Below are 11,237 nucleotides of genomic sequence, written 5' to 3' on the forward strand. Positions count from 1 at the left end.
ATGAGGCTTTAGCAGCATTTTTGTCATACATAGTGAATGTTCTAGGTTTTTTCCTGGGGGTGGGGGGGGCTTTATATATTTTTTAGGTTTTTATGGTTTTATTCATGTGGTATGTACATTTATTTTTAAACTGAAAAGTATAAATAGGTTTAAAAGAGTACAGAGAAGCTTTGGAGGGTGTTGAAAAAATAATGAATATTTTTTATAATATGGAGGTGGTTTAGATGAAAGACATTTCATCAGTGCAATATTCAGTGACAGTAAATTTTGGAGGAAAGTTGACAATGTTTTACATTAGCATAATTCTCAGAATAACAACATTAAGGGGAATTCATTTGCAAGACACACATCCGTTATGCAAATGTAATTGAATTGCAATAAGACTAATGACCGATACAAAACGGCTGACGTTATAGCAAGACGTAAATGCAAATGAACACCCATTGAATGTCAGCCAGGAAAGTAATGAGAGTCATTTTACTTTTCGTGTTCAAATGCAAAGCATATGTTGGCATATTTTGCTTAGTTAACATTTAGGTATGCAGCTTTTTTACCATTTTAATTACGTAGGCCATCTTGCATAAAAAAAATAAAAAAAAAACTTTTCAGTCATTTACTGTATGATAATGTGTAATATCCTCAGTGCCAGATTTCCACTAGATCTTGTTTCATAACAAGTCTGTCTAGATCATTAGTCTTCTACGAGTTCAGTTAGCCGCTGTTCAACTTAAAGAAATTAAAGAGTATTTATAACAGCTATTATGCACTGATAAAGAAGCCACACTGAATAAAAAACATTTTTTAAATGTTTTTTGGGTGGGTTCCAAACCAACTTTTCTGGGAAATGTGGCGGTCTGGCTTAGTAAGTACAAGCATAATGCGATTTCTATATTTACATGTTTTACTTTTTATTCTCGTAGATTTTTATCAGTTTGTTCGGCCGCATCACAAAAAGCAGTTTCATGAGGCCTGTTGTGAACTGACTGGGGAGGGATGTGGCTATAAATCTGAACACTCTTTGTCCAAGGAGGAGAAGGAGAAATTAATGGAAACAGCAGGTAAGAAGTAGTGTACATCCTCCCACTGAGGGGATGTATAATAGAAGGCACCTGAATAGAGAAAATGGATGTCTACATTTACTTTACAAATATGTCCAGTTGTGATCCTGCCCCTAATGAGTCCCCTTGCTTTCTTCTCACTATCCTACTGGAATATGTTGTTGTAGGGCAGTCAAGAGTTCATCTCTTAATACATGCATAAGGGTGATTTGAAAAACCTAGGCACAGCAAAAATATTAATCAAATTCTGAGCGAAATATTCGTTTGGTCACAGATCAGGCGTCCTCAAGAAATAACAAATCTCTGCTGGATTTCCTGTACGGCCTTCCTGGTTTTCTCCACACTACAAAATGCTTTTGTATTCGTTGCAGTAGCTAAAAGGCACAAGACAAGTGCATTACAGCATTCAAGACTTGCAAGTAGCTGAGACTTGTACAAAATCTGTGCCTGCCTGTAAATGTGTCATTGATCTAAAAATAACTGAACGAGACTTCCCTTTGAACCAGTTATCTCTCAATTTGCTGACAAACTCCTTTTTTGCAGTTCAGTGCAAATTATAAGTTAGCTAGGTGTGGGCATTTGCATAGTGGAAAATGCATAAGAAAAGTGCTATTTCATGTCAGATTTGGTATGTGCATAGTTGTATACAGGTTGGTGAGCAGAGGGTGACATTAAGCAGGCTTTGCTGTATTTTTTTTTTTCACCTGTAAGAATTAATGTAGTAATTACCGTGACTTTGAGGACCCTAACTATTCAGATTTGTTTCAGAAAAGACAGACATACAACAAAACAAGATTAGGAGAAATAAACAGTCAAAAGGTGTAAAAAAAAAAAAAAAAAAAAAAAAAAAAAATGTAGTTTTTAGTTCTTGTTAAAGGCGCAAACCATGTAGCACAAGACGATATCATTATGAAACTGTTTGAACTTTCTTTCACTTATATTATTTTTGAATACATTTATCTTTCTGGTTTTAAAATTAAATGTTTAATTGCCATCATTCGGATGTTGTCAAGACAAGTTTGGATAAAATACAATTTTGGGAAGTCAGCATAGCTTAGCAGTATAGGTATTAATCTCATATAGGTTAATTAATTTAATCATAATACATATTCCCACATGTAAATTTATAGCTCCTTAAATCTTAGTTTGGGTAAATTACTTGCAAATATGAAAATAATGTGATTATTTTGTATAAATAATACATTTAAAACTATGTATTTATTTATGCCAATTCTTTGCGATTTCAACATGTTTAAATTTTTTATGAAAGGAGCTTCCCATTGAGGTAACCACATTGCTAATTAGCTGAGGGTATATAATTGCAGATATTGAAACTATCTGTACCTGCTACAGTCATTTTTGGTGCCACTGTATTGTGTGTGAGAACATGTAAAATTAATCTTTTATTATTTCTTTCATTGTTACTGGGGGAAATAAAAGTACTGGCAGAAAAAAAAACAAAGATGGAGATACCTACTGCCTCTGCGAATTCTTTCATTTCTTCAGCAAGTTCATCCTCACAGTTAAACACAAGTCAGCAACTAAACAAGGGAGGCTCCCACCTCAACACTGAAAAGTTAACCAAAGGTGAGTCAGCGCAATTTCAAATTAATTCTGGTATTGGCAAAGTTACGTTTTCATTGTGGTTCACTGGCATACTCTTGTCAAGCTCCTGGGTGAAGAGAGGCGATTGTCTTAACTGGGATGAGAGTACACACACTGATCTGCTCTTCTCATATTCTGTGGGGAGTTGAGGTGATCAGGGAATGTAATTTGTCATTCCAAATTGAAGGGAATATTAGTAGTACTTTAGACTATGTAGCAGTCCATATGAGTAAGGATAGGACTAGGACTAGAGACAATGCTGGTATGCAGTATAAGTAAATGTGGAATTCATTTTGCAAAAGTATTACTTAAAAATAAATGTAAAAATATTATTACATTTAGAGCTTTTCTGTGCTCACAGCCTTCTGTTATTATGCACTGTACCAATATTGTATACTCTGGTTAGAATTGATCTTTTGTTAATATATTACAAGCTTATGGGTGTCATTCTTAAATTGCTCTGTGTTGCAAATTGCTGTTCTCTTCCTTGTCAAGTTAAAGGACCATTATAAGCTCTTGTGCAACTGAAAAAGTAAGAATCAGATAAGGTTTCATTCTTGCCAGTACCGGTGGCAATAAACATATGCATTATGTAAATTCTGACATTCACAGAGTGACGTGCAATGCTGCAGGTTCATATTCAAGTTCCAAACACCAACAGCAAACTTTTAAAAAACTTTTAAAAAACTAAACTACCATTTAGAATAGATTTACAAAGTTAATATTTTTTTTACAAATGGCAGCATTGTACAGTATATAAGAAATCATATGAGGTCATATAAAATAAACTTTTGAACTCAACAGTAGTTCAGTATAGATCTACAACATTGGGTTAAATGAGTGGTCCTCAAATTAATTTGGACACGGGCATAAATTTATCTTACTTGGCTGTTTGGGGGTACGCTGACTATTGCATAGGTTCTTGTCTTAAATACTGCCTTCCCGCGATATATATATATATATATATATATATATATATATATATATATATATATATACACACACATAGTACCAGTCAAAAGTTTGAGTACACTTGCTGGAAACTAGGCTTTTTTCATAATTGACAGTTTTACGTCGTATACGTTTCTGTAAATACTTGAAAATGAAATAAACATTACAAAACAAAACATAAGGAGTATCAAAGCAATGTTCAGGAAAATTTAAAATTGTCTCTAAATCTTGGATTCCTCAAAATAGCCACCCTTTGCCTTAATAACAGCTTCACAAACACGAGGCATTCGTTTAACAAGTTCCAGCACGAAATCACCCGACATGTCTTCCCAGCTCTTCTGCAGCAATTTCCAGAGATGTAGGGCACTTGTGGGTAGCTTTGCTTTGACTCTTCTGTCCAGTTCGTCCCATACCTTATCTGGGATTGAGGTCAGGCCAGGTCATTAGATTGAGTTGTCCTTCACTTTCCTTCTTCGCCAGATAGTTCTTACACAACTTTGAGAAGCGTTTCGGGTCATTATCTTGCTGAAGAATGAGGGACTGCCCAACTAGCCATAATCCTCATGGAATGGCATGCCTCTGAAGTATGCTATGATAGCCATGCTGGTTGAGCTTGCCATGGACTTGGTAAAGATCACCAACTCTGTCATCAGCAAAGCAACCCCAGACCATGACACTGCCTCCTCCATGCTTGACAGTGGGAACCACACATGGAGAACTCATGCTCTCACTCTCTCTGCGTCTTACAAATACTCAGCGGTTGGACCCAAATATATCAAATTTTGACTCTGCCGTCCATAAGACCGACTTCCACTCCTCAAACGTCCAGTTTCTGTGTTTTTTGCCCCAAGTTTCGCATACTTGTGACTCGAATGAATTTGTTCTCTAATTCTGAGGTCACCCTTGGCCTGCCTGACCTTGTTCGGTCCTCATGAGTGCCAGGTTCTTCAAATAGTTTGATGGTCTTGACCACAGCAGTTACACACACTTGCAAAGTTCTTGCAATTTGTCTTAAAGATTGACCTTCATTTCTTTTTTGGGTGACCATTTCATTGAAATTTTCATTTAAAAATGTATTTTTTGAATGCAATTCAGTTATGTTTATCAGCTTATATAAGTACACGTATCATATAATGAAATATTAAGTGTTTATAGACAAGTTTATACAGTCAAAAACACAGATAATCATGAAAAACCTGGTTTACGCAAACTTTTGACTCACTCTGTTAGATCGTCTCAGGCAGTAATTGTGCGTGTTGTGCTTATTCTTTAAATAATTTGTATAAAATACGCAATGGAAATATTTTTAAATAGCATGTTTACACAGATGAATAAACTAAAATTAAAGAGGCTAGATGGTGTCTCGCTTTGTTTCAATTTGGCAAATTTGTCAACACTACTCTGTTTTAAAGATCTCAAATCTCCAGTATAATTATTCAGAGAAAGTGAATCTAAATCTACTGTGGTGTTTCCCTTCTATAATACAGTGCTGTTAAAAATATAGAACTGTAAATGAATGACTGCAAATATTAACCTACATCTGCCCTTTAATAAAAATACTAGTATGTATAAGAAGTGTTCTGGAGTTGCAAATGATTGCGATTTATTCTTGATACCTTTCAGTGGAATCCCACTTGCCAGTTCAGTTGGTTTCCAAGGAGATGAATATGTCTGCACCACAGAAGCTATGTCTTGAAGTGTACCTTGAGGATGTGAAAAGGGCTTTGGGGCCCACCAAGTACAAACAGTTCTACGTGGCAATACAGGCATATAAAAGGACAGATAATTATGACAACATGGTTTCTGAAACTGTAGCCCTTTTCACAGAAAAAACAGAGGACTTTGAGTTACTAAGAAGTAAGTGTAAATATTCTCAACAAATATTCCAATGTATAATAAATGGGTTAGGTACTGTAATAATGCATGGTTGTGGTTATCCTTCTAGAATCATGGTAGCTCTTAATTCCTATTATGAGACTCTTTCAGTTGTACAGGTAATTCTGTTTCTGCCCTTGAAAGTCATGTGGGCATAGGGATTTTTCTGTTTCCACCGTCGAACTGGTTGAAATCATCTGCCACAAAAAAAAAAAAGTTTAAATAATCTGTGTGTGTAGTTGCAGAAATAATAAATATTTGTAGAAAGTAACAAATACAGCTTTCTGGAGTTATGGCATAAGTGATCTGTCGGATACTATGCCAAAAACCTTGTTTTGAAGACTGTGATGAGCATTAAAGTTCAAGTCGTTCAAGTAATCTAAATGTGCTGGATCTAAGCTTTGTCATTTAAAGTGTTAATACTGGGAATGCCCCTTATCAGTAAATGTTTCAAGATCAACTGCCAATTTTAAATAAGGTCCTTAATGTGAATAAAGGCTTCATCAAGTATATTTTTGTTGATATTCGTCATAGATTTTGATTCAAGGCATTCAGAAGTCAGATTTTATTCGGAAAAGGGGATGCAGTCTTAGAATGCAGGAAAAAAAGATTGGCAAAAAGAAAAATGTGCATGTTTTATACTGGGAGCCTCATATACAATATATACATGGTCAGTGTTTGGACGATGTTGGTCATAAAGCACAACCATTGTCTTGGTATTAATTCTGCAGTGTACACCACTTCTGTGGACCCACAGGTTCTACATTTTCTGGATTGTGGAATAAACTGGGCGTGTCGGTTCACAATTGTGTAACATTGTTGTCTTATTTCAGGGTTTTCCATGTTTGTTCGTCCTTACCACAAGCAACAGTTTATTCAGATGTCTAAAGAGTTGACAGGAACAGCGGAGGAGACTCGACAGGATCAAAAGGAAGAAAAACCATCTTGCCAAGATGACAGCAGCGCACACTCTGAAACAAGCCGTGATCAGTCAGGTAACAAAAATAAAAGTGATCCATATGTGGTTACGCTAATAGGGAAATTAGGACTTGGTATTTCAAATTGGAGCCAGATTAGGACATTTTATTTATTAGGTCATTTTATTTGCATTATCTTTATAGCATGTTAAACTAAATTTATAACACGGAATGCATATCCAGGATAATCATTTTAGTAAACATTGTTGTCTGTCCTCTTAAATGTTGTAACATTGTGTTAATCACTTTGCAAACATGCAATCTAAATGCAGGTTAGAATTCAGTTATGTTTGTCATGTGTGTCATCTGCTTAACAATAAAGTTAACTGAATGACTGATAAATTATTGTGTTTTTGTAATGACAATATTTGCATATTTAAACAGATTGGAATATCCATTGTTTGACCAAGAATTTTGGAGGAAAGTAAGGGTTCAGAATTACAATCTATATGTTATTATTTATCCATCTTTCTCGTTTCAGTAGTTTCAAAGACAGGCGAAGCTGTCAAAGCACAAAGCAACATCACGTCGTTCTTTATGAAAGGTGACAACACTAAATGAGGATCTGAAAACACGCTTGCACAGACTGGAACAAACAGCATCCAAGCACAGATCAGGAATTGTGTCATCTCCCTAGTTCTGAACTGGAGAACAATTACACTTGAAAATAACCGTGTTGGATAGCTGCTGTAATAGTTCCTCAGAAATGCAGCACAGTAACAAATATAATTTGTATAATGTTTAGCTGTGACACTTTCAGTCCCATACAACACCACTCATGAGCACCATGACTTATACACTTTTGCCATTGTTTTGAAGTAATATACATCTGCATATGCTATTGGATGGTGCCTTAAAAAGTGTTTTACATGGTTCCCAATCTACTGTATGTCAGTATTTTAGCCAATCGGCTGTCCTCTTCCTCGTCAACAGTACCTATACCCCCTCATCAACAGTACCTATAACCTACTATCACAGTGTGGGGAACAACCAATGCCTGCACAAATTTGAATTCCATTTGAATGAGTGACTCCTAAGGTATCAGAAATTAGACCTGCAGACAGAAGGTATGCATGTGATCAAGAACTTGAAGGGCCCATAACTAGTTTCATCCCAATTGATTGAGTAGTTCACATGCTCTAGACCAGGGGTGGCCAACCCTGTCCTGAAGAGCCGCAGGGTCTTCTGGTTTTGATTCCACCTGCGTTCTCAATTACTTCATTGAACCAGTTATTTTTTTTATCTGTCATCACTTTTTCTCTAGGTCTTTAGCCGTGGATGATTTAAATGCAGGAGTGTCCAACCCTGGTCCCGGAGGGCCGGTGTCCCGCCTGGTTTTTATTCCAACTGTGTCCTAAATTATTTAATTAGACCAATTATTACCAATTATTGTTCTAATTTAGTAATTTAGGGCACAGTTGGAACAAAATCCAGGAGGGACACTGCCCTCCGGGACCAGGATTGGACACTCCTGCATTTAAAGATACCCAGAAATGTAGGTGAATATCCCCATGGGGATAGGACTCAGGAATTGCCCTGAATGCAAATCAGTTAATAGAATTATAACTAGTGGTTGTCATTGTAAATCAGAATTTGTTCTCAGTTCACTGTTCTGGAAATATGTAAATACCAGTGTGTACAGTTTTGTAAAGAGGAAAAAAAAAAAAAGTCTTTACCTTTTCTTGAATTGTATCTTTTAATAAAATCTTTTTTTTGCTTAAAAGTTTAATTTGACTATGTATGCTGTTTTAATTCAGTTGCATTATTTTACTTAAGCGCTTAATGGTTTAGGGTGTAATTTTATACATTTAAATCGTGAATTCAGATGTCTTAGTGTTATTTTCTATATTGGATGCTGTATTTCACCACTCTTATTAGTACTGCTGTTCTGGGGCCAGGAAGAGAAGAAAGTTACAAATCAAGTATAAGTCAAGTCTTTTTTTATTTTGTTATTGTCATGTGTTTTGTTGTAATTTTTAGATTGATTTGGTTGAATTTCAGAAATGTGGTGGTTGTTTTTCAAAAGTCTCCTAACCATCGGAGTAGAGGTCTTCGCGGTTCTACCCAATCGGGCTTAGGGTCTGAAACTGTCAAAACACTCGGGTCGGTTGGGTATGGCTTGCGTGCGCAAGGCGTGTGAAGGAGTTGCAGCTCTCGCTGTATTTATTTTACATAAGTCGGAGGAAGTAATGTGTTTTTTTTGAAGTGTGTGAAAACAAAACTTGAAAAAAAATGAATACCATGAGGAAAAATCCAAGTCTGCAATGTGGTGAACATTTGTTGTCATTGTGGACAAAGGAAAACAGTGGGCGCAGCTAAAAGTACTGACTGCGGAACCCTGCTGCAATACGATTCAGTTAAAACAGGAAGTTTGAGTCTCCTGAAACATAGGGATGCACTAAAGCAACAACACCAACCCAGACATCTATTACATAATTTGTTGTCAGATCAGGTACAGTGCCTACAAAATATAAGGACAGGATAAAAGACAAATGCCTTAAAAATTTGTGCAAAAGACTGACGACCTTTTCGAATGCTTGAAAGCCCGTCTTTGCTAGAACTTGCGCAGTCACTTGTAGACATAGGAGCTGCACATGGAAAAGTTAATGCAGGAGATCTCATTCCTTCTGCAGTGACCGTCTCTCATTAAAGTAACGAAAAATGTGCTACGAGGAAAGAAATTTTGACAGTGATCAAATTGTCAAGTGGACAGATGATTACAGAAAAGTCAGCTACATGTGTATAACACTGCATTTTATCGATGAAAACTGGAATCTGCAATGTCGTGTGATTTGTACTTCTGCTTTTCCATACCTATCAAAAACTACTGCAAACAAAATCATAAATGGTAAAGCAGATCAGACTTTGTTGATTTTTTTTCAGATGACAATCCAATCTTGTGTTTGTCAGTGATCAGGCAGACAATGTTCAAGCAGCTTTATGGTCAGTGGTCACATTTGAGCTGTATTCAATATACAATTCTGATGCACATGTCCAAAAGAGCGCAGAAACAAGAATTGCAGCCCTTGACCAAGGAATTTTCTACCTATTTCAAACATTCAGGTGTGAAACACAGTGGAATACAAAGTTTGACACGGTGGAATCGGTGCTGAAATCATTTGAAGATGTTGAAACGCTTCTGAGCCGTGGCAAAATGCACAGAATAAGCAACATCATTAAGGACCTGCTTCAGCTACTTGTTAGTTTTCTCTGACCATTTAAATGTGCAAGTGAAGAAGTGAGTGGGTCAAAATATCCTACTATCAATTCTCCTTGCGCTGTGGAAGACGACTCTGCTAAGTCATTGCCGGCCTTCTCCGTCTAACATAAGAGTGCTGGATCCTGAAAAAAATGCTGCAAATCACTATTTGCAGACCAAATTGCACTTGTGCATCACGGTATGCTGGCAGTATTGCTGTGGCCGAAGTTCAAGCAACTACGAATGTTTAACAACCAAGAGAGGGAAGAGATCTATAGAAGAGCTAGGGATGATGCAACAGCAACAGCAGAAACCGGGACTGATCACAACAGAAAACAGGAAGGTAATGTCCCAGCAGTAGATTCCAATCCAAGAGCAGATCGAACAGGCTCAGGCTGTGCATCTCCGCTTGAATTTAATCTGTGGGAAGTGTGGATGTGGGAGAACAGGTAGCAGACGAAGTCTCAACATACTTAGAACAGAAAGTTGCCCCGAGTGATCAGAGATATTCTCTCATTTTAGAGAACACATGAAAAACAATTCGCTCTCATGTCCAAGCTGGCTGTGTTCTGGCATCAAGTGTTGATTTTGTTCTTTCAGTGCCAGTAAAATTCTTAAGGATATGTAGTATGACAGTGGGTTTTTTTTTTGTTTGTTTTTTTTTTAAATAAAATACCTGTTGGGAGTATTCACACGAATTTGCTAAAGATCTATGCCTTTTATATGGTGTGTAAAAACATATGTTTTTTTTTTTTTTTTTTTTTAAAAACTGTTCGTGCAGCACCACATTGGTTAAATATTCTTAAAATTACTCAATCAAATCCAACCTGTGCATGTGGTCATTCGATGAGATTTAATATCTAATCTAAACATAATGAATAACAGAGGCTTTAGAATAGAATTGTGTTTGAAAAATATTCGATCTTAAAGGTAGAACAAATGTACAAAATTAAATATGTGCTTGCCTGTATCATTTAAGGACAATAATATGACTATAGTCTTGCCTTCTGTAATTGTGCAAGCTAGCTGAGTACATTACTGCTGCTTACGAGATGAACGAGTGATTTTTTTTTTTTTGTTAGAGAGAAAATACTGCCATGAACCATGCAGATCTCAATCTTTTAAAAATAAGTTTCAGAAATGCGCATAACATGAACTGGGGTTGGTTGTCACAGCCTATGTTCTTGCTTTTACAGTAGACAATAATGCAACTTTTTTTTTTTTTTTTTTTAAATAACAAAGTTTTTACTGTGTACAATGACAGAAAAAGTTGTATTTTTACTTTTTATGTGAAAATAAAATATATATATATATATATATATATATATATATATATATATATATATATATATATATATATATATATATATATATATATATATATAATATATATAATTTGAAATGTTGACCCATGCTACAAAATAATATCACAGCCTCCACAGAACCAGAGGACAAACAGTAAATAATTTAAATAAGTGTTACATGGTGACATATCCCACATTTTTGTGTAAAAAAAGTAGAAAGAAAAAATATAAGACTTCTTCCTATAGTATTTACATGTAACAACCAACC

General features: G+C 35.8%; 1 protein-coding gene across 1 annotated transcript in view; it reads left to right on the forward strand.

Moving 5' to 3' along the window:
• The window catches only part of LOC121320167 (regulator of telomere elongation helicase 1-like), a 47,494-nt gene extending 39,670 nt beyond the window's left edge, over positions 1–7,824 (forward strand). The window contains exons 30-34 of the mRNA XM_041258424.1: positions 921–1,058; positions 2,499–2,645; positions 5,238–5,471; positions 6,323–6,484; positions 6,948–7,824. Of these exons, the coding sequence (XP_041114358.1) occupies positions 921–1,058; positions 2,499–2,645; positions 5,238–5,471; positions 6,323–6,484; positions 6,948–7,027 (761 nt within the window). The 3' untranslated portion in view covers positions 7,028–7,824. The remainder of the gene's footprint in view (positions 1–920; positions 1,059–2,498; positions 2,646–5,237; positions 5,472–6,322; positions 6,485–6,947) is intronic.
• Positions 7,825–11,237: the final 3,413 nt, after the last annotated feature.

Source organism: Polyodon spathula, chromosome 8 (assembly GCF_017654505.1).
Source record: "Polyodon spathula isolate WHYD16114869_AA chromosome 8, ASM1765450v1, whole genome shotgun sequence".
Taxonomy (NCBI): domain Eukaryota; kingdom Metazoa; phylum Chordata; class Actinopteri; order Acipenseriformes; family Polyodontidae; genus Polyodon; species Polyodon spathula.